The sequence below is a fragment of the Euleptes europaea genome, chromosome 4, assembly GCF_029931775.1.
Source record: "Euleptes europaea isolate rEulEur1 chromosome 4, rEulEur1.hap1, whole genome shotgun sequence".
Lineage (NCBI taxonomy): Eukaryota > Metazoa > Chordata > Lepidosauria > Squamata > Sphaerodactylidae > Euleptes > Euleptes europaea.
Genome location: NC_079315.1, coordinates 14,876,654 through 14,900,213, shown reverse-complemented (window position 1 = coordinate 14,900,213; position 23,560 = coordinate 14,876,654). Strand labels below are relative to the sequence as shown.

General features: G+C 45.3%; 1 protein-coding gene across 1 annotated transcript; it reads left to right on the top strand.

Annotated features, from left to right (window-relative positions):
• The first annotated feature begins 2,676 nt into the window (after positions 1 to 2,676).
• ERI1 (exoribonuclease 1) lies at positions 2,677 to 17,378 on the top strand. The gene is made up of 7 exons (XM_056848594.1): positions 2,677 to 2,760; positions 5,484 to 5,659; positions 10,257 to 10,467; positions 11,159 to 11,242; positions 11,931 to 12,040; positions 12,955 to 13,069; positions 17,102 to 17,378. Exons 1-7 carry the CDS (start codon positions 2,677 to 2,679, stop codon positions 17,339 to 17,341), a joined length of 1,020 nt encoding a protein of 339 aa, XP_056704572.1. The 3' UTR covers positions 17,342 to 17,378.
• Positions 17,379 to 23,560: the final 6,182 nt, after the last annotated feature.

Below are 23,560 nucleotides of genomic sequence, written 5' to 3'. Positions count from 1 at the left end.
CCACTCGGTTCACCAGGCTAGCCTCCGCTGCTTACGTGGAGGAGTGGGGAATCAAACCCAGTTCTCCAGTTTAGAGTCCACCCCTCCAAACCACTGCTCTTAACTACTTCACCAGGCTATATCTATGGTAGAATAATGTGTAAAGATTTTTAAAACTAAAGATTCAAAGCAAAGTGCCTCCCAGTAAACTACAGGCAGCCCCAAGTCTTTGTATAAAGAACATCAATGGTTTTGGTATTACGGTGGCAGCATAAGTGAAATAGTTCTGCTTGGCCTGAATATTTGCGAATTATTTGGAGCGCCACAGCTTGAAAAGCCGGATAGAGTTCAAAGGATGTAAACCAAAACGATAATGAGCAGAAAAAGCAATTCCAAATGTCACTTGAATCTAGGGCGTGGTTGGCCGCCTTTAAACTACACCTTAAACTGTGCTTTAGCACTGAGGGGTTCCTAGCTTCTCTGAAGCATGACCCTTTTAAATCCTCATGGCAAAAAATCTTAGATGAGAAACTGTCGTTGTTGGGCTTCTCGCAGGATATGTTATTAGATCTTGGGAAAACTGAAGCTTTTACCAAAATTAAAAAGCGCATTAAAGAGCTCGATTATAACAGCACTACTTTTTGTGCTCGTCGCATCTGTTCATCCCAGTTCTTCGGAATACCCCCTCCACGTAGTCTGCCTGCCTATACATATTATCTGACAACCCCTCGTCTCTGTAGAGCTTTTTGCTTGGCTAGATTGAATGCTAACCCTTCTATGGTAATGCAGGGCAGAATTCTGAATATACCGTACTCAGACAGGATCTGCCCTTGCTCTTCTGGCTCTATTGACACATTAGCCCATGCCCTTTTGGAATGCCGCTTTTACAGGGAACTTCGATCACACTATATTTCCCCCCTTTTAATATACAAATAGGTCGCCATGAGTCGGAAGCGACTTGACGTCACTTAACACACACACAATATACAAATCCAATGCCTCTGTGACTGACATAATGCCTTTTTTACTAAGCGATAGGGACCCCAAGGCTACATTGTCAGTGGCAAGATTTGTTTCAATCCTTATATCCCTCCAGCACTAGATATATGCTGCTCAAGATCAATTGATCAAGGAGCTTCTAAGGGATAAAAGGGGGGAAAAAAGGAAAAAGCAATTCCAGTGAATATAAGAGGGAAAGGACTGGGAAAGAATGCTGCCCAATTCTATCCATATTTACTCTGAAGTAAATCTCACTGGTATGTACCCCCAAGTAACTGTGCATAGGACTGCAGCCTTACTCTGAAGAGAACAATGCTTTCAACCACATTTGTCCATCTAAATTTTTATTAGATACTCATTTTTTTTCCCTACAGGGGCTAAACTGGTGAAGGCAATCTTTCTGAGCGACTCTGTATTTTGGTTTGGTTTTGCCCTCTAGTCATGCTTGACTTAGAGGAACCCCATAGAGTCACTGGAAAAAACAGTCATGCTAGGAAAAGTTGAGGGTAGCAGGAAAAGAGGAAGGCCCAACAAGAGAGAGATTGACTCAATAAAGGAAGCCACAGCCCTCCATTTGCAAGATCTGAACAAGGCTGTCAAAGACAGGACATTTTGGAGGACTTTCATTCATAGGGTCGCCATGAGTCGAAAGCGACTTGACGGCACTTAACACACACACACACAGGGTTTTTAAGGCAAGAGACAAACAGAGGTGGTTTGCTGTTACTTTGGGTATCAATCCTAGACTTCCTTGGTGGTCTCCCCTGGTTCCCTAGAGTTCACTGCTCTTGACCACTACACTACACTGGCTCTCATGTAGGTCCTAACTTACCCTTAAAAGGGTACAGACAGTATGACCTTCCTCTTCACAGGACACCAGTTTTCAGAGCAGGTCTCTTGACACAGCATACTGTTTCCCCAGGATAAGCATTTGCCTAGCATTAACAGGACTAGCAGCCCCTCCTCCCCTTGAACCAAGTTCTCCAGTAAGACCAGACCCAACAGGTTGAAATTAAATCAAAAGAGTTTCCAATTAGACATTAGGAAGAGTTTTTCTAACAGTTAGAGAGGTTCCTCCGAGGAACAGGCTTCCTCGGGAGGTGGTGAGCTCTCCTTCCCTGGAGGTTTTTAAGCAGAGGCTAGATGGCCATCTGTCAGCAAGGCTGAGTCTATGACCTTAGGCAGATCATGAGAGGGAGTGCATCTTGGGCATCTTCTGGGCATGGAGTAGGGTTCACTGGGGGTGTGGAGGAGGGAGGTAGTTGTGAATTTCCTGCATTGTGCAGGGGGTTGGACTAGATGACCCTGGTGGTCCCTTCCAACTCTGTGATTCTGTTGAAACCGCAGGAAGAAAAATTATTTCCTCCGCAGATGCGACAAACTCAACTCTTAAGCCCTACAAAACTGCGCACGCATCAGCCGCCTCCGTGGACAACCGCGCATGCGCTCGCCCTTCCTCCCCGGGCGTTCTGTCCGAAGTCTCCCCGTAAAACCCCACGCCCTCCTTGACGTCCCGCCTCCTCCAGTAACCAATCATCGACGGAGGAGGGGGCGGAGCGACACGGGACTCGCTTTCTGGCTCGTCGCGTCGCTTCCTCCTTTTCCACCTTCAGGGTTTTTTTTCCCCCTCTTCACTTTTTAATTTTTTGGCGCCCGCCCGCGCCTGGACTTTCGTACTTGGTCAGGCGGAGGGCGATGATGGGGGAGCAAAAAGAGAACGTCCCGCAGCCGCCACTGACAGAGAGGGAAGAAAAAACGGCCGCCCGCACTTCGAGCCCGCCCGTAAGTCTTGCCTCCCTTTCTCTCCCCCCCCCATCGCGTTACGTCACGCCGCACCGTCTCGCGGATCAAGCCGGCTAGTGCCGTCCCGTTGTGGAGGCCTCTATACCACGTGACCCGGCTGGAGCCGTTGGGCGGCAACGGCCGCTTGAAAAGGGGCGGGGTTTGGAGCGGGCGGGCGCGCGCGCTTTTCGCGTTCGAAACCTCCCCCCCACCCCCGCGCTGCGTGTTGTCTTAAGGGAACATCGTCACGTGTGAAATCATACAAGATTCTGACTCCCGTGTTGGGTGTGGTGGCGGTGTAAATTTATTTTAATAGACTTGGGAGGCTGCAATCTTATGCGAGCTCGCAGCTTCCGCGTTGCCAGGAGCATACTTTCCCCTCTCCCCTAAGCTGGGTGCTGGTGCAGCCACCGAATAAACTCGTGTCCAAACCCGTGTCTTAATGCCCCAGGAGTGGCCACGTTAGACGGGCAGCAACGCAAGAGGGGAACCTGTCAGGACGAATTACACTTATCTAGGGCTGCCAACCTCCAGTTGGTTCAAACAATTGGGCAGCACCACAGCTCAGTGAATAAAAATACTAAATATAAGAGTTCAATGGAAATCACATATTTCATTTAGGCATAAGCAAAATATATCCAAGCAGCCTACAATAAAGAACGCAAATATGACAACAATAGTAGAGTGATAACATATAAACTGGTTACTTCACCATATAGTCCTAATCAAAAATATGCGTCAAGTCGTCAAAATAATCCCAAAGAAGTCCCAGTTGGTGGCTGGAGATCTGTTACAACTGACCTCCAGGCGGCAGGGCTCAGTTCCCCTGGAGGAAATGGCCCCTCTGGCAATTGGACTCTATGGCATTGAAGCCCCTCCCCCAAGCCCCGCCCTCCTCAGGCTCCGCCCCAAACACCTCCCGCTGGTGGCGATGAGGGACCTGGCAACCCTACTGATGGAGCAAGCTGCCCTGTAGGTTTTGCTTCAGATATTAATCGTGCTTCATCCTCAGTGATTGATCGGGTCATGTATGGTCCTGTGTTGAATATCAATGAATTACATTATGAGGTCTACCCATTCCCAACATGAGCTTAGTTTAAAATAACCTCCTGGCTGAGCTTAGGTTTTGTAGATTTTGTAGTTATTAATGAATTGTGTGACCTATACTGTTTTCTTGCTGTCATCGTAAGTATATAGGTGTTATCCTGGTATACCCCTCCAAAGATCTGGTCCCTGGCCCTAAGAGCGTGTGGCTATCCTTAACAAGAGCCTGGCTCTTGTTAAGGACAGCCACACGCTCTTAGGGCCAGGGACCAGATCTTTGGAGGGGTATACCAGGATAACACCTATATACTTACGATGACAGCAAGAAAACAGTATAGGTCATGCACCTGGCCCTGGCACCGGCCTGGTGGAATGCTCTGCCTGGTGACATCAGGGCCCTGCGGGACCTTAAAGCGTTCCACAGGGCCTGCAGGACAGAGCTGTGCCGCCAGGCCTATGGCTGAGGATAGCCGCAAGTATCATCTGCTGGCCTCCCTATTGCCCCTCCTTCTGTTATATTGTTGATGTCAACGGAGGGATAACCTGCTGCAAATCCCCAGCAATGCAAGTATGGTTAGGCGCCATTCGAAACTTTGTAATTTTGTGTTTTAATTGGGATTTTAGTGTTTTAAATTTAGATTCTCATTGTGGGTGTAGCGATGTTTTTATATGATGTTACCCGCTCTGAGCCCGCTTCGGGCGGGCAGGGCGGGTTATAAATCACTAAATAAATAAATAAAATACATTGTGTATACTAGTACCTGGAGATTGGCAACCCTATCCATCAGTGATGGCCAGCTGGCAGACAGACCTGGCCATGTTGAATGAACCATGCACCAAATTTTAATCAATCAGCAGATAAAATTATTGGAAATATTAAATATGTATGGAAGTGTTTCATGTTTCAAAATAAATCAAGAAAAAACACAAATAATATTTAAAAATCTCTCAAAAGTGGAGCAGAAGATTTTTACAACTACTACAGGATGGGAGAAGACAAGCAAAGCAAAGTATTTGGGGATTTGGATATCCACAAAAAATAAAGATCTGATTATAAACAATTATTTAACATTATGGGAGGAAATTAAGAAGGAGATGCATAATTGGAATGATAAAAGACTGTCTTTTTTGGGTCATATCTCAACAATCCAAATGAACATATTACCAAGATTGTTATTCCTATTTCAGAACTTACCCATAATTTCTCATGTAAAGTATTTTAATATATGGAAAAAAGACTTGTTAAATTTCATCTGGCAAGGGAAAAAGTCAAGAATTGCTTATAAATATTTGGTGGGCACAAAAGAAAGGGGGGGCTTAGCACTCCCAAATTTTCAATTATATGCTGAGGCTTGTGCGTTAGTATGGCTAAAAGACTGGATGAAGCTGACTAATACACGTTTATTGGACTTAGAAGGGTCCCATAATTTCAATTGTGACAAACTTAATTTCCAAACTTTCATGCAAATTGAATGTATGTGAGTGAGAAAGAGAAAGCATCATATTTTGATGCTGCATCTCTGACTACCATATGGTTTTCTGGACCACTGTCTGTCATGTTCATTTATTTGTAGCTCAATAAGCCGACAGGTCAAAGTATTATTTTGAGATTTGTGGGGGGCAAAGATGATGATGTTGATCTTAAATAATCTAATCTTACCCTATGGCCTGTCTTCCAGGGGAAGCAGCGCTGTAGGTTTGATGGTCAAGAAGACAATAAACAGAAATCCACGTCCAGCTCAAGTGACTTCAGTGACCCAGTATACAAAGAAATTTCTTTGACAAACGGCTTTATCAATAGAATGAGTAGAGATGAACTTAGAGCTAAACTTGCTGAATTCAAGCTGGACACCAGGTAAGCATTTGTTGGGGGACTGTCTTCTCTAAGGTCAAAAGATTGTTTGTGACCTGTGTGCGTAATGTATGTAGAGGCCCTATTGTGGATGGCCCAAGCTAGCCCACACTCATCTGATCTCAAGCAAAGCAGGGTTGGCCATGGTTAGTACTTGGATGCAGGGTGGATAAAAATCAATGAATGTTTTTAAAAAAATAAAAATCGGATTTTTAAAATTTAAGTTGGATTTTTAAAAAATAAAGTGCTTTTTGAGGGGGGGAAATCTATCTGAAGATAGTTTTCTACTTAATGTACATTTTAGCCCAAAGGTTATTCATCATAAAACAAGGATGAATTTTTAATTATGTAGCATGAGGCTGTATATTCATGCAATGCTTTATATTTTTTTGGTAAATGAATTCCTTTAATCCATTCACAATGTCATGCTCTTCCAGAGGTTCCTGTAAGATTATTTTGGGCATTTTTTCCATCTAGAAGATATTATCACAGGCGCTTGGTTTTGCAGTTCTCAAAACCGTGAATTTGTGTCTGCAGAGATGACATCAGTCTTCTTCACAGTAAAAATGTTATAAAATAAACATACAGAGTTGAGAGTGTGAAAAGCCATGATCTAAATCTAGTCTGAAATCAGATCCTCCCTGCTTGGATGGGAGACCACCAAGGTAGTCTAGGGTTGCTATGCAGAGGCAGGCAATGGCAAACCACCTCTGTTTGTCTCTTCCTTGGAAACTCTGTGGGATTGTCATAAGGTATCTGTGACTTGGTGGCACTTTAGACACACACAGATGAGTTAGGGATCTCTTTTCTAAGGGGGGCTTCACAGTCTGAAGAAGGAAGAGAGAATATGGGGAGAAGACATGAAGAGAAAGTTTGCCACATGAAAGCACTTAGTTTAATGTTAGCAGAACTACATTAGTTGTGGACTAAGGAGGACGTGAGACAGCCTAGTTAGAAAAAGCTGAATTCCATATCGGTTAAGAAGAAGAAGAAGAGTTGGTTTTTATATGCTGACTTTCTCTGCCACTTAAGGGAGACTCAAACTGGCTTACAGTCACCTTCCCTTCCCCTCCCCACAACAGACACCCTGTGAGGTGGGTGAGGCTGAGAGAGTGTGACTAGCCCAAGGTCACCCAGCTGGCTTTGTGTGGAGGAGTGGGGAAACAAATCCAGTTCACCAGATTAGCCTCCACCGCTCATGTGGAGGAGAGGGGAATCAAACCCGGTTCTCCAGATCAGAGTCCATCACTCTGAACCACCACTCTTAACCACTACACCATCCTGGCTCTAACAATATATATATTTAAAGTCTCATATATCTGTAATTTCAGGGTTTGTAATTACAAATACTAGAATTTTGTAGTAGGGATTTCTGGTAAAAGAAGTCTCTTCAAAGTGCTTGAAGCACATTAATGGCAGGAGAGTTTGACAGAGAAGTGCAGCTTTGTAAGAAACTTAAATGGTTGTGCAGATGAAATGTTAAGCCATGAGCTTCATGAGAAAATGGAAAGCGCAGATGGAAGGTCTGAATCCAAGCGCTCCTTCAAATGGAGGGACGGCATCTATCTGTTAGGTTCAGTTCCCCATTTGTAAACTGGGAGTAACAGTGCCTCTCCTAGTAGGAGAACTACACTAGAAAGTCAGAGTGGTCTAGAGGTTAGTGTCATTTTAGGATCTGCGAGGCCCGGGTTCAAATCCCTGCTCTTCTGTGAAGCCTGCTAAGTGGGTCACTCTCGTGATGGCTACAAGTGTAGATAGCTTTAAATGGCAGTTAGATTAATTCACGGAGGATAGGTCCATCATTGGCCATGGTGAGTAAAGGGAACCTCCACATTCAGAGGCAGCCAAGCTCTGAATACCAGTGCTGGGAGACGACATTGGGGGAAGGCCTTGACCTCTAGGCCCTGTTTTTTGGCCTTCCGGGGAAACTGATGGGCCTCTGTGTGAAGACCAAATGAACAGAACAGCATAGGAAGCCAAGAATGTCTCCGCCACAGAATAATCAAAAATAATCTCCAGTTATCATAAGAATGTGTCTGTGGTTGATGCAGAGTGCTTCTGAGTCTAACAAAACAGACTACTAACAAAAATCGCCAAAGTAATTCTAAACATCCAGCACGTATGCAAACAACTGCTGTGTGGTATACAACTAAAATGAGAACAATGATACAGTCACAGCCCAAGAGTAAAAGAGCTCCAAAATAGTTAAATTGCAGTTCTTGTAGAAGAGCATATCCCAAATTAGTCCTTATCTAGCCGCAAGTCCATAAGTGTGAAGATTAATGAGGTGGTGAGATGCTTGCCCTGGACTCCAAATGCAGCTGAGCATATGGGAGTATCCTGCTTCCACAATGATGGTATAAGGCAGCTCTACCTGGAAAGTTCTGTGCTGTGTCCGTGCTGAATAGCTCTCTTCTGTAATATGAGCCAAAATGGTTCTACTTAGCAGTAGAAGGCAGTCAAGCAATGCTGGTAAAGCAGATAACCGGTGATATTTGTAGTGCAGAGGGACGACAAATGTCCAGGACAGAAGGTACCATATTTTTCCGTGTATAAGACACCTCTCCGTGGCGCAGAGTGGTAAGCTGCAGTCTAAGCTCTGCTCACGACCTGAGTTCAATCCCAGCGGAAGTCAGTTTCAGGTAGCCGGCTCAAGGTTGACTCAGCCTTCCATCCTTCCGAGGTCGGTCAAATGAGGACCCAGCTTGCTGGGGGTAAAGGGAAGATGACTGGGGAAGGCACTGGCAAACCACCCCATACAACAAAGTCTGCCTAGTAAACATCAGGATGTGACGTCACCCCATGGGTAAGGAATGACCCGGTGCTTGCACAGGGGACCTTTACCTTTAAAACGCCCCCATGTATAAGATGACCCCTATTTTTTTGAACACAAAATTAAGAAATCGGGTCGTCTTATACATGGGGGCGTGTAGAAAAATAGGGGCGGAGAAGAGAGTGGGGACCATGGGAAGGCCAGTCGCCGGCCAGCCAGGACGACCTGGCTCTTCCTTGTCCGCTCTCTTCCCCGCCCATCAGCTGACGGGTGGGGAAGAGAGCGGGGACCATGGGAAGGCTGGTCGCTGGCCGGCCAGGGCAACCGGGCTCTTCTCCACCCACTCTCTTCCCTGCCCGTAAGCTGACAGGCAGGGAAGAGAGCAGCACCTTCCATGTATAAGACAATCCCCAATTTTTTCTTAAATATTTTTAGAAAAAAAGATCGTCTTATACGTTAGTTTTGTGGCTTAGCACTTCATCAGCCTAAATAAAGTATCAAATAACTGCAAAACACAAAATATACTTACTACAAACATATTTACTACAATACCGTAACAGATAGTGCGAAATATAAAATATTGAATATGGTTCTTACCCATGCATGAGAATGTAGCGTACCCAAAAGGCTACAGCATATTTTGGACGTATTCTAAGCGTCTCAAGTAGGGTGAAAATACCAGTGAGATAGTATATAATGAGGAAAAAAGATTGTATATAATCAGGAAAGAAGGCACAGGCGTAAATGAGGTTCTCTGCGTGAGACAGGATGTTGGACTAGATGGACCACTGGTCTGATCCAGCAAGCCTTATGTGAGGATAAACTGGATAAAGTTATCAATGCTGCCTGGAGCTCCTTAGAGAAAGGGTAGAATAAAAAATGGAATTAAAAAATAAGGCTTTTAAGTAGGCAAAATAAAGATTATGGAGTACTTTATGTGTTATAGAAACGATGCTGTTAATGGCGAATAGTGTTTATATAGCTGGTATTTCTGTTCTGTCATTTTGTTTTATTCCGCTGCTCAAGTGTTACGAAACGAACGGAGGTAATTTTAAAGAGATTTTTCTGGGGTTGGGGGAAAAAAGTAAATCTTTGCTGCCATCTATTGGTGTTCATTTCTGGTTTGAGATTTAAAAATGGCATTCACTCTAGGTCACGAGTGTCGAACTCACTTGGGTGGGCCGGGCCATGCCTTGCCAGCCCAGATTGAGAGTGGGGGGGGGAGTGGCTGGTTTAAGAGCGCTCAAGGGGCCAGATCTGGCCTGCGGGCCTTATGTTCGACACCCCTGCTCTAGGATTTTAAGCTCTTCAAACATCTGCTCAGATGCACCTACATTATAAATGAAATAAACATTTGGATTTTTTCTCACTAATTGGGATTTTGTATCTGAATATTGGATTGTAACTTCTGGATACGGGACTGTAATTTTTAAAGGAACTCTAATAAATAATATCCAGAAAACCTTAAAAGGAAGAGAAGACTACAAACTATGGTGACGGCGGCAAGAGCGGTATATGCAGGACAGTGGAAAGCAGAGAAATACCCAGATTGAGATGAAAGGATTACTAAACTAACAGAACATGGCAAAATTGACACCTTTAATACATATTAGGCCAATCTCAGAATTTTGGGGGAAATTGAATTTTTTTTCCAATTATATCGATAGAAATTTGGAACAGAACTGAATTAAATTTAGATAAAACGAGACAGATTTAGGCAATAAGTAATAAATGCGTCGATAGATGTGGAAGGATATGTGGTAAACAAAGAGCAATGTAATTCAGTGAAGTTGACGATAGAGCTGTGGTTTCCTTTTACTTTGGCAGGGGGGTGAAAGATGTCTTGAAGAAGAGGCTGAAAAACCACTATAAGAAAGAGAAATTGATGCACAAACAGCCCGTCGATGGAGAGAATTACTACGACTACATCTGCATTATTGACTTTGAAGCCACCTGCAAGGAAGGCAACCAGGCTGAATTTACGCATGAGATCATAGAATTTCCTATTGTCTTATTGAATACTCAGACTCTGGAAATAGTAAGTGGTTCTGTCGTTTCAGGAAATAACATCTTCTTTAAATATAACATGAGACGCAAAATGGGTATACGGTGGTATAGCCTCTTCAGAAATGAAGCGGGTTTTTTTTCTTACTCTGACGTGTTTAATGTGGGCTTTAAAGGCAGGGATTGGTTCCAGTCAGGGGAAGGTAGAAGCACGCCGCAGATAAGCTCCTGATTTTTAATTCATTCATTTTAAATCATTCTAAAGAAACTCTAATGACTGGGTTATTTTAACTTCTTAACTGGAGTCATGTTTTGCAGTTGAACTTGGAAAGAACAACTTTTATCTTGCTAGTTTAAAGGCACTTTTCCAAGCCAGACAATAGTGTTCGTGTCTTAAAAGCAGGGCTGCTTTTCATTTTGGGGTAAAAAAGCCACTTCTGGGGTTTTGTTTGCCTCTGAGGACAAGCAGAATTACACCCCTGTTTGCACGCTATCGCACAGAATGACTATAGGAATCCCAGTCTCTAAAAGTATTTATGCGTCATCATGACATATGACGACGTTATGATTTCATGTTTAAATGCTGTTTAAATATCCATACTTTTTTCTGGTTGGATAGCTGGTTTTTAAAATATTTTTAGTGTACTAAAATGCTGTAACAAGAACACATATAAGTTTCTCTGCATTGATGCCAAATCGCTTTTTCTTTTAACTCCATCTTCTAGGAGGACACATTTCAACGATACGTGAAACCAGAGATTAATCCTCAGCTTTCCGATTTCTGCGTTAATTTGACAGGAATCTCTCAGGTAACTTTCTCCATGACAGTCCACAATCATGACTGTGATTGTAACAGACTGAGGCTACTAAATTAGAAGTCTCCTTTTCCTGCTGATATTACTTAGTTCTCAATTCTAGTATTCGCTATAATCCACTCGCCAAGGTAGCATGGCTTGTTTTTTGTGCCAGGACCTCCACAGAATAGAAGGTACAACTGGGCAGCAGTATTGTTGCTGGTATCCTAATTATTTCTGTGATGTAAACATGCCCTTCTTCATTTTTGCGCTGCTCGGCAGTAAATGAACTTGTTATGTTGATGTCAAGGTAACTCTGTATCAGTCTGTTGTAGCATGCGGAGCTGCTATTAAAATAGTCCCTCTTCACTGCGGGTAGGAATCATAGAGTTGGAAGGGACCACCAGGGTCATCTAGTCCAACCCCCTGCCCAGTGCAGGAAATTCACAACTACCTCCCCCACACCCCCCCAGTGACCCCTTACTCCATGCCCAGAAGATGGCCAAGATGCCCTCCCTCTCATCTGCTTAAGAAGAAACTCAGAACCTTTGGTGCAAGTTGCTAGCTTTATTTTCAGACAAATTTTTCAGCAAACAGTCCCAGTTGATCTGACTTCTCAGCAAACCATTCAGTCTTTCTTTGCTTCAGTTTTTAGCGTGTAATATTTGTGTTCTCACTAGCCGCTGGCATTTCATACTTCCAGGACCTTGTAGACAAAGCAGATGAATTTCCTGTGGTTCTCCAACATGCCATCGATTGGATGAAACAGAAGGAACTGGGAAGCACCTACAATTATTCCATATTAACTGACGGGTCAGTAAAGAGTTATTGATGTGTGCTTACTCTCAAGAGAGACAGATTTTGCCAAAATTAAGCTACCTTGGGGGTGTCATAGGCAGTTTTGACAATGTTAAGGTAGGAACCAAAACTTTTCTTGTAATTTTGAACTGATTAGGATATTGGGATTAATAGTTAAATTCCTGAACACTCCCATTTTTCACCTGTGTACTACCTGAGCAGAACAATCTTGTGCCTGCAATAAAGAGAACTCTGTATCTGGGAGCACTTCGAGAAGTAATCTTCTGAAGAGAGTATATAAACCCTTAGCCTGAATACAGTTTTGCACTCAGATCTTTACAGCCACTGGAGCTTAGCGGGTCACATGAAATTATGTAAAGCATCTCAGCTTTGTTTCTGTCCCACCCATCCTTATAGCACAGTGGTTCCCAAACTTTTCGGACCACCGCCCCCTCGGTTCCACAAACTCAACCCCAGCGCCCCCTACCCTGTCCTATAAAAAGCATTATTCAAAATAGGGGTTTGCATGATGCGCTAAAAAAGATAATAACAATAAAATTTCAAAACAGTAACAGTTCATTGCACATCTGTTTAAAATCAAATTAAAACTTTTTAGTTGAAATGTATTCAACGAAACTGATGAACTTGATCCAGCGGTACCAGCTCTTCAAAGTACCAAATTTGCCAGCATGGTGCCATAGCTTGGTCTATCGTAAATGAGTGAACAACATAATTGAAGGGGCCCACCTCTAGCGCCCCCCCTGCTGCCCCCTTGCCTCTTAGTGCCCCCCTAGGTATTCTTACCGCCCCCCAGGGGGTGGTACTGCCCACTTTGGGAACCACTGTTATGGCAGAATGGCAATTTCAAATGTTCTGCATAGCAGGATTCCTTTTTACACCCAAATTACGTATTTCTTTTCTTCTTTAAGATCTTGGGATATGAGCAAATTTTTGAATATCCAGTGTCGCGTCAGCCGTCTGAGATATCCTTCTTTTGCGAAGAAGTGGATCAACATCCGCAAATCCTATGGGAACTTTTACAAGGTCTGTGTTGGGGGGCGTCTCTTACCTTTTATCCACAAGATTCACTGTAGTGGGAAAGTAAAAGCCCGGAGTATAAATATGCAGCTGGTGCTAGAATATACCTGGAATGTTGAGGTGCTATAAATGCAGGGGTTCTCAAGAGATCTGTTTGACGCTCCTCCAGAGTGTAGCTCAGAAATTTCAGAAATGCGCTATATGTTAACCTGCATGCTGCTTTTTGGTCCTCTCCATGGCCCTCAGAGGCGACTTGCAGTTATAAAAACAGTTTAAAATGTTTGAAAATCGCAAATGCAGAATAAAAACGCGCTGGCCTCTTTCTCCAGTCCCCCGTTCTGAAGACTTAAGAAAACATGAGTGCCCTTAAGTCTTCGTAACTCTGTAGCTGAAAACATGTAAAACTATATAACATGGCCTGAATTTACCTTGATATCTCATGCAATATCTTTAATTTATCTCCTAAATTAATTCAGGGATTGCCAAGTGTTTATGTTCTGTCCCGCCATAAAAGGGATATTAGAGAGATATTAGAACCGTGTTGGGATTTTTGTTTTCTAAGGGTTCCAACCATTTTATTGGCTTCTTGCTCAACGAAGTTGGGCACAACATTTGAAACAGCTCTGCACTGAACATCTAATACAGACCGGATTAGGACTTAACACCAGCTCCTGAAGCATTTTCCTTTGCCTGTTTTTTTAATTGTCTTGTCACAGTTCTGGAGAAACTTGAAAGCTTGTATGCTGTGTTACGTGTCATTTAGTTGATACCAATAAGAAAGAAATGCACCAAAGAGCCCCGTGGCGCAGAGTGGTGTACTGCAGTCCAAGCTCTGCTCATGACCTGAGTTCGATCCCGACGGAAGTCTGTTTCAGGTCGCTGGCTCAAGGTTGACTCAGCCTTCCGAGGTTGGGAAAATGGGTACCCAGCTTGCTGGGGGTAAAAGGAAGATGGCTGGGGAAGGCACTGGCAAACCACCTTGTAAACAAAGTCTGCCTAGTAAATGTCAGGATGTGACGTCACCCTATGGGTCAGGAATGACCCGGTGCTTGCACAGGGGACCTTTCCCTTTTTTTAATAAGAAAGAGGAAAACTGTAAAAGACTAACGCGTGGCATTGTCAGTCAGTCCGAAGACATCCAGGATCAGAAATGCTTTCAAGATCTCTGGATGGCTTGAAGAGACCTTGCAGGGATCTCCTGAGGGCGAGCTATTAAAGTGCTTGATAGAGAGCCAGCATGGTATAGTGGTCAAGAGTGGTGGTTTGGAGCAGTGGACTCTGGAGAACCGGGTTCAATTCCCCACTCCTCCACATGAGTGGCGAACGCTTATCTGGTGAACTGGGTTTGTTTCCCTGCTCCTACACATGAAGCCAGTTTGGTGACCTTGGGCTAGTCGCACTCTCTCAGCCTCACCTACCTCGGGGAGTGTCTTGTGGGGAGGGAAGGTGATTGTAAGCCGGTTTGATTCTTCCTTAAGTGGTAGAGAAAGTCAGCATATAAAAGCCAGCTCTTCTTCTGCTGCTCTAATTTGCTGCTCACTGCCTTATTGTGGGCCTTCTTGCCTGGGCCAAGTCTGGGTTGCCTGATAATGATGTCCCACAAGGACATTTCCTAGATTGCAGTCCCAGTTTGAGCAGATGCCAAGAAGGTCTGTTGTGTACAGAATGGTTTCAGGTGACTGAGAGGAGGAGGAGAAAGCAAACTGGCAGGAAGAAGCTGATTCCAGACAGTATATGACCCGGTGCAGGACAAAGAGCAGATTTCCGCGACGGTTCTTTCATTCTTGTGTTTACTCTGAGTTAGCCCTACCACTCCTGCGGTTCTTTCCACCAAGCCCCACAGTCTTTCAACCACTCCCGAAGTCTTATCAACGTGGCCAAAGTCCATGAGAAGTAGACTACAGCTGCAAGAAGGAGACAAGAAGAGATTGTAAGCGTGGAAAGGCCTGACCTAGTTAGCCCAGGCTCACTGGATCTTGGAAGCTAAGCAGGGTTGACCAAGGAAGATCGGGGTTTCCACACAGAAGCAGGCAATGATAAACAGCCTCTGTTCTCTCTTGCCTTGAAAACTCAATAGGGGCCAGCGTGGTGTATTGATTAAGAACAGTGGTTTGGAGCAGTGGAGTCTGATCTGGAGAACCGGGTTTGATTCCCCACTCCTCCACATGAGCGGCGGAGGCTAATCTGGTGAACTGGATTTGTTTCCCTGCTCCTACACATGAAGCCAGCTGGGTGACCTTGGGCTAGTCACAGCTCTCTCAGCCCCACCTACCTCACAGGGTGTCTTGTTTTGGGGAGGGGAAGGGAAGGTGATTGTAAGCCGGTTTGATTCTGCCTTAAGTGGGAGAGAAAGTCAGCATAGAAAAACCAGCTCTTCTTCTTTCTTTCTTCTTCACCATAAGCTGGCTGCGACTTGATGGCAAAAAAACAAACGACCCTGTGGAAATAACTTTATTTCTTGACTACTACTCCAGACTTTATGACTACTTCTTAACTATGAGATATTGATAATTGCATTTATGGCTGCAATATTACATCCCCTCCTTTAAGAGGGAAACACACACGAGGATTAGTTTTCCTTGTAGATGGAAGCCTAAAACAGGAAGAAGTTTTGCAGTTACTGTACATATTTTAATGTTATCTTGCAAATACAACGCACGCATAGTCATAAAAGATATATATCTATGTATATTTTTGAGTCTGGAATGTTGATTGCTTAGACCACTAAAGAAGGCTGTATGGCTAAAACACATGTGATCAGAGTCTTAACAGCTCATTCTGAAATGTTCCGGCAGCCCAATCCAAAGGCCTTAGGAGGCCGATGAAAGCCTCAACCAGCGCAGGGCCCACACCATCAGCGCCCAGAAGGCGCACGCCGGCGTGAGTGGCCCCAGCGCCGGCGTGCAGGCCCAGTCCCTGAACGCAGCAGTGCTGGGCCTGGACGCTGACGCAGCCTCCCACCGGCCTCCGGCTGCAGGCACATGCTGCAGCGGCAAGCTGGGAGGCGTTCCGGCGCCCTGGGAGGCATTCCTGGGGTGTTCCGGTTCCAGCTGGGGGCCAGGGCCGACATTAGTCAGCCTCCCGAGCCATTTCGTCTCGGGAACACCCCCCTTTTTTTTGTCAAGATACGCCAATCTCCCATGCAACCCTCTGAGGGTTGCATGGGGATTTTGCGCCGGGCGGAGGTTTTGGCACGCCGCTAGTTTGCCTCCTAAGCCCGGCACAGGCATTCCTTTTACGAATGCACTGTAATGGTGTGATTTTATATCTTATTGTGTTTTATGAGCATGTCAATTTGGTAGGCCTTTGCAGAGTGGTAAGCTGCAGTACTGCCGCCCAAGCTCTGCTCACGACCTGAGTTCGATCCCGACGGAAGTTGGTTTCAGGTAGCTGGCTCAGGGTTGACTCAGCCTTCCATTCTTCCGAGGTCAGTGAAATGAGTACCCAGCTTGCTGGGGGTAAAGGGAAGATGACTAGGGAACGCCCTGACAAACCGCCCCGCAAACAAAGTCTGCCTGGTAAACGTCGGGATGTGACGTCACCCCATGGGTCAGGAATGACCCGGTGCTTGCACAGGGGACCTTTACCTTTTATGTGTTATATGTGGTATTAGATTTTATCCTGAAATAAATATTTTGTGGTATTAGATTTTATCCTGAAATAAAGTACATATTTTGTACTTACATAATTTTTAGATTGTTTAACCTTTGGCCTTGGATCTTTATTTTTTCTTGACCTTCTGGGTACTTAATTCTGTTGTTTAGGGTTAAGTTTTCCCCCCCTTTGTTACTGGTCCAGGACAAAGAGACGTCATATTGCTCATCGTGCTGTTTCAAGACAGTGAATACTTCCTTGCAGTTCTAGCTGGTGCTCTCATCTGTCCCACATGGAGGCTCATTCCCCCTCCCCCACTGTGGCATTAAATAAAATTTAAAAGTCAAGAATACTTTTCAGACATGACAACCCAGTAGTGCAAATATATATAGGTTCTCTTATCACAGTCTGTATCATCGGATTCCTTTTTTTTTTTTTTTACAGGTTCCCAGAAACCAGACCAAACTGTCAACCATGCTTGAAATGCTGGGCATGGACTACGACGGGCGGCCCCACAGTGGGCTCGACGATTCGAAGAACATCGCGCGGATAGCTGCACGGATGCTTTGCGACGGATGTGAGCTCCGGGTGAACGAGCGGCTGCACGGGGGGCTCCTGCTGACGGTCTCCTCCTCCGTCCCGCTAGAGGGAGCTCCTGCCCCACAGATGCCCAAGCCCAGATAAAGAGGAAAAATCGAGTTCTGCTGTGTTTTGGATACTAGCCAAGCCCAGCCGGCACTTCAGAAGGCAATTATGGCAAACTCGGGGGGGGGGGGCTTGTTTCCCACCTTAGCAACTCGCTGACATTTACCGTTTATTGCAGCACCATTTATTTAATTATTAAGGTTTGTGAACTTCACGTCCTCGTTTGATGATGGTAGGTTTGGTTTATAAACTCTCGGGGTATTGCGGAAGATGGCTCGCTATAAAATAAAGCGACAGCTTCGGCCAGCGGGTGACTTATTGAAATAAATATCGCTCTTTTCGTCACCTAGTCAGTAGGAAATGGGTGGTTGTATCAATATTGATGAGTTGCATGGCACGAGGCATCTTAACTACGTATCCCCCCCCCCCCAAGAAAGTGCTTCAGACAGTAATCGCAAGATGTCTTTTTCCATTGGTGCTTTTGGACTTAATCCGGCCGGGGGGGTGAGGCGCTTTAAATTCCCTTTTGATTTCAACAGGAAAATGTAAGCGCACGATTAAATCTCTCCCGTGGAAAAGGCAAAGTATTTCACTTTGGGTGGGTCATGCCCATTCTTTGCCACTACTTTATATACAGAGAGTTTCTGCTTGGTTTTCTTCCTTCGTCTTTATTGTAACAGTTGTAAAAGGAGAGGAATATTTCCATAATATTGTAATAGATTTTGATACGATTGCTGTGTTAATGCATTCCTGGGACCAAAGACAAACTTGTTACTTCCATGTGTATAAATAACTGTGCCAAACAGTCAGGAAGGTCTACCCAGTCCCCTCGCTCAGAGGGACAAGGGCACCTTCAGAGTGGGTGTTTCCTTTTCCCCTTGCTTCGGGTGGCAGGTCTAAATCAAACTTCCTCTCCTCTAGGTAAACGCCCCTCTTCTCCTCAGTTCTATTTCCTGCCTCGATCGGGAGAGCAGCCTTTTGCAGCTCTGTGCTGCAGCGATTAGAACCTCTCTAGTTAACTGATTCTAAACTTAACCTATTTTACATCTTAAATCTATTCTAAAATCTACAAAATTTACTCTGTCTCTTCTTCCTCCCTATTCTGCTAGGGGGATTAGATTCCCGCCTAAGCAAAATGGCAGATTTAAACGCAGACTCTTATATAGCTCCAGCCGACCTGGATCCGTCTCTTCTGACGGCCATGCTGCTAAACCAGGACCAGCCCTCAACCAGTCACTACAGTGACCAGAGGGCCAAAACCAAAAAAGGAGCAAGCGGCAATGGCAAGCACAAATGCTGTTTCAATGCTGGCTCTTTTAAAAGGGACAGGTCTCAAATTCAATATAAGGTCTGCCTTAATAAATACAACTCCGATTTGTACTGGCATGTAAAACGGAATGTTTTTTCAATATCCATATTAATGTACAACTTGTGTAATTTGTGCAGTGTTGGGGCCTGGATACTTCTGCCTTTTAACCTGGTTTATTTGTTTCGTCACATTTTTTATCCCGGCCTTTCTGCAGGCAGCTCTGGGCAGCTTTCTTTCCTGTCTTCTCCTAACAACAGCCCCGTGAGGCTGAGGCACAGACTGGGTCTTCCAGCTTCTTTCTGTATAGTTCTGTATATGGCTCATGTGGCCTGTATGTGCGTTATAGTTTGGCTCTGTTTAAGCCAAATAAACTTTTATTTCCAGGAGACTGTTAACTTTATAGAAGTGTTCCACCCTGCCCCCAAAAATCTTGGAGGTAAACATAATTTGAGATCACCCTCTGCAGCTGAAGGGCTATCAATATTATTCCCTTTTATTGTTACAGAATTGGCTTCTCATTAACTGCCCTTTCCACTGGGCCTTTAAATATAGCAGGGGCACTAAAGCTCAGCAATTACTACTGTTACTGGGGGCAGTCCTGAAGCTGGTATAATTCCTAACCAGGCTACCCAGTAACTTGGGCAGAGGTAAGATTTGAAGTGGGGGCTTCCTAAATCATACCTCAGGGTATTACCCCTCCCCATTTCTGCACCTTTCAAATACTTTTGAGGATTGCATCATTCTAAACATACCTATGTGGTGCAGTGGTTAAGAGTGGTGGACTCTAATCTGGAGAACCAAGTTGGTTTCCCCCCTCCTACACATGAAGCCTACACATAGTTAAATTGTGGAACTCCCTGCCCCAGGATGTGATGGCTGCCAACTTGGAAGGCTTTAAGAGGGGAGTGAACATGTTCACGGAGGAGAGGACTATTCATGGCTACTAGTAAAAATGGATACTCATCATGATGAATACCTATTCTCTCCAGGATCAGAGCAGTATACGTATTATATTAGGTGCTGTGGAACACAGGCAGGATAAATGCTGCTGCAGTTGTCTTGTTTGTGGGCTTCGTAGAGGCACCTGTTTGGCCACTGTGTGAACAGACTGCTGGACTTGATGGACCTTGGTCTGATCCAGCATGGCTTTTATGTTCTTATGTTAAGCCAGCTGGTGACCTTGGGCTAGTCACAGTCTCTCTGAACTCTCTCAGCCCCACCTACCTCACAAGGTGTCTATTGTGGGGAGAGGAAAGGAAGGAGATTGTAAGCTGGTTTGATTCTCCTTAAAAGGTAGAGAAAGTCAGCATATAAAAACCAACTCCTCTTCTGGCCATGCTTGAGCCAACGAGCAACTTTCCATACTCGACTTGTAGCAGTGTTCTGTTGTACTGGTATTGCAGCTCTTGCACTTCAGAGCCTAGCCATGAACAGGGTGCTGCTGGCACCAGGATAGTGCAGGCTGTGTGTGTGTGTGTGTGTGTGTGTGTGTGTGTGTGTGTAAAGTGCCGTCAAGTCGCAGCCGACTTATGGTGACCCCTTAAGGGGTTTTCAAGGCAAGAGACTAACAGAGGTGGTTTGCCAGTGCCTTCCTCTGTATAGCAACCCTGGACTTCCTTGGTGGTCTCCTATCTAAATACTAACCAGGGCTGACCCTGCTTAGCTTATGAGATCTGACGAGATCCAGAAGGTGCTAAACCCATCATGAGCCAAGGAAATTATTTCCCTAAACCCATCGTGAGCCAAGGAAATTATTTCCCTTATCTTAGCAAGTTCTTATCGCAGAATGTGCAATCTCTTTTGGACTAGTTAATGTTTCTCACGTTTATCTTAAGGTGGATGCTTCAGCCGTTTACTTAGTTACAGATAGCCCTGGAGTGAAAAGTTCATTGTTGGTGCCACTTCTTTAGAAGGAAGACCCAACATTTTCTGGCAAATAGAGAGATGAACATTAAAGGCCAAAGTGCAATACGCATATCCTAAATGGGATCATGCCATTTGGCTCAATGATGTGAAAGGCTCCCGAAAGCTCATACCCTGCCTGAAATTTTGAACACAAAATTATACTGAATCAGACCCTTGGTCCATCAAAGTCAGCATTGTCTGCTCACATCAGCAGTGGCTCTCCAGGGTCTCAGGCAGAGGTCTTTCACATCACCTACTCGCCTAGTCCCTTTAACTGGAGATGCCGGGGATAGAACCTGGGACCTTCTGCATGCTAAGCAGAGGCTCTACCACTGAACCACGGCCCTTCCCTGCATCCTGGTGCAGTTCTTCAAATCAGACTCGGGAAGCCAAACTGCAAACGGATCTCGGAACAGTTAGAAAGCCCCTCCTTCCAAAGGGCATTAAGCAGCAACAGTGGGGCTCAGCTATTCATCGAGCCAAATGGCATGATTCTTCCTTAAGTGGTAGAGAAAGTCGGCATATAAAACCATCTCTTCTTCAGACCAACTGGCCCTTTGCCGGATAGCTAGCAGGGGGCAAGTCACCGTTCGGCTGGTCTCGCTATTATAGATTATATATATTGAACTTTGCACTGAGGCCCCTCTGGGTAACGGTTCCCCAGAGCACTGTGTTCTCGCGTGGAGGGAGGCTGGGCTTTGCAGGCCGGAGCGTGGCAGCACACTGTGTGACTTGGGGAAAGCGGCCAAAGGAGAATAAGCGGAACGGTCCTCAGCGCCTTCTCATGGCCAGGGGTCAGCGTGGGGTTATCAGGCTCCAGTAAACAAGGTGATAGGGTTGCTGGTGTTCACTTGCCTGCCGAGTGCTCTGTAGGATAAAGGCTATAAAAAGAACACCTACCCCGGGGGTAGCCTCAATTTTAGCTCCCGGTTTGTTGCAAAACCCTTATTGCCTACCTAGGGGGTGCAGTCCAGCCGAAGGGAAACATTTTACAATCCTGTTGATTTCAGTGAAAGGAGAGAGGTGTTCATGCTCCCATTGAAATCCTGTTGATTTCGGTGAAAGGAGAGAGGTGTTCATGCTCCCATTGAAACCTGTAAGAAGAATAGGATTTTATACCCTACTTTTTCTTTATCTTAAAAGAGTCTCAAAGCAGCTTACAATCGCCTCCCCCCCCCCGCCAACAACAGACACCTTGTGAGGTAGGTGGAGCTGAGAGAGTTCAGAGAGAACTGTGACTAGCCCAAGGTCACCCAGCAGGCTTCAAGTGGAGGAGTGGGGAAATTAACCTGGTTAACCAGATTAGATAAGAGTCTGCTGCTCTTAACCACTACACCACGCTGGCTGTAGAGTATGCTCTGCAGTTTCAAAATGATGTGCAAATTCTCACAACAAGAAGAGTTGGTTTTTATATGCCAACTTTCTCTACCACTTAAGGAAGAATCAAACCGGCTTACAATCACCTTCCCTTCCCCTCTCCACAACAGACACCCTGTGAGGTAGGTGGGGCTGAGAGAGCTGTGACTAGCCCAAGGTCATCCAGCTGGCTTAATGTGTAGGAGTGGGGAAACAAATCCAGTTCACCAGATTAGCCTCCGCTGCTCATGTGGAGGAGTGGGGAATCAACCTGGTTCTCCAGATCAGAGTCTACCGCTCCAAACCACCGCTCTTAACCACTACACCACACTGGCTCTCCCTAACAACAGACATCTTGTGAGGTAGGTGGGGCTGAGAGAGTTCGGAGAGAACTGTGACTGGCCCAAGGTCACCCAGCCAGCTACATGTGGAGAGCGGGGAAACCAACCCGGTTCACCAGATTAGAGTCCGTTGCTCTTAACCTCGGCACCACACTGATTGTAGGGTATGCTCTGCAGTTTCTAAATGGTGTGCAAATTCTCCCAACAAGAGGGTATGCGATTATGGCCCTTGCAGATGTGCTTATCTGAGCTCTATAGAATGCCCTGCATCCTCATTTGATGTAAATGGGGACATGCGTCTGGCATCATTGACTAGCTGCCCACAACTACAGCTAGACGGGCTTCTCCGTCTTAATTTCCAAGCTATTTTCTGTTCCTGGGAGGGTTAGGGTTAGGGTTAGGGTTAGGGTTAGGGTTAGGGAAAGGAAGGGACAAGCATTAAAAACGGAATTAAGAACATATCCTAGTCAATGATCATTCAGCGTGACATCCTCTTGGTGCTGAGCATAAGGGGAGAGAAGAAGAGTTGGTTTTTATATGCCGACTTTCTCTACCACTTAAGGAAAAATCAAACTGGCTTACATCCCCTTCCCCTCCCCACAACAGACACCCTGTGAGGTAGGTGGGGCTGAGGGAGCTCTAAGAGAGTTGTGACTAGTCCAAGGTCGCCCAGCTGGCTTCATGTGTGTGAGCAGGGAAACCAACCTAGTTCACCAGATTAGCCTCCGCCGCTCATGTGGAGGAGTGGGGCAATCAAACCCGGTTCTCCAGATCAGAGTCCACTGCTCCAAACCACCGCTCTTAACCACTACACCACACTATCTCTCCAATAAGATGGCAACGTTTTAATTCCCCTGGGGTGGCAAAGGCCCTGCATTGAATGATGCTGATTGGCAGCAGGTTTAGGACAAAGATGAGGATTTAATGTCTCATGCCAAAGCGTGATAAATAAAAATTGAATGAACTAGCAGAAGATGATGTGAAGATGATAAAGGGGACTTTCACACAGCCCAAATAATGCACTTTCAATCCACTTTCGGTGCACCTTAACGATCATTAGCAAGTGGATTTTGCCAGTTCACACCGTAAAATCCACCTTCAAAGTGCATTGAAAGTGGACTGAAAGTGTATTATTTGGGCTGTGTGCAAGTGCCCAAAGTGTCTTAGATAAATTTGCGGAGGAGAAATGTGTAGCAGCAGCGTGGTATTGCCTTGTCCATGCTGCTGGAGTTCACTGTACCCTGCTTGGCAGCTTGCTGGGGCATCCAGCCAGCTGGGAAGGGAGTGCATGAGAAATGGACCTTTGGTCTGGTCCAGCATCCCAGGCCCAGCTCTGTCCCCACCTGT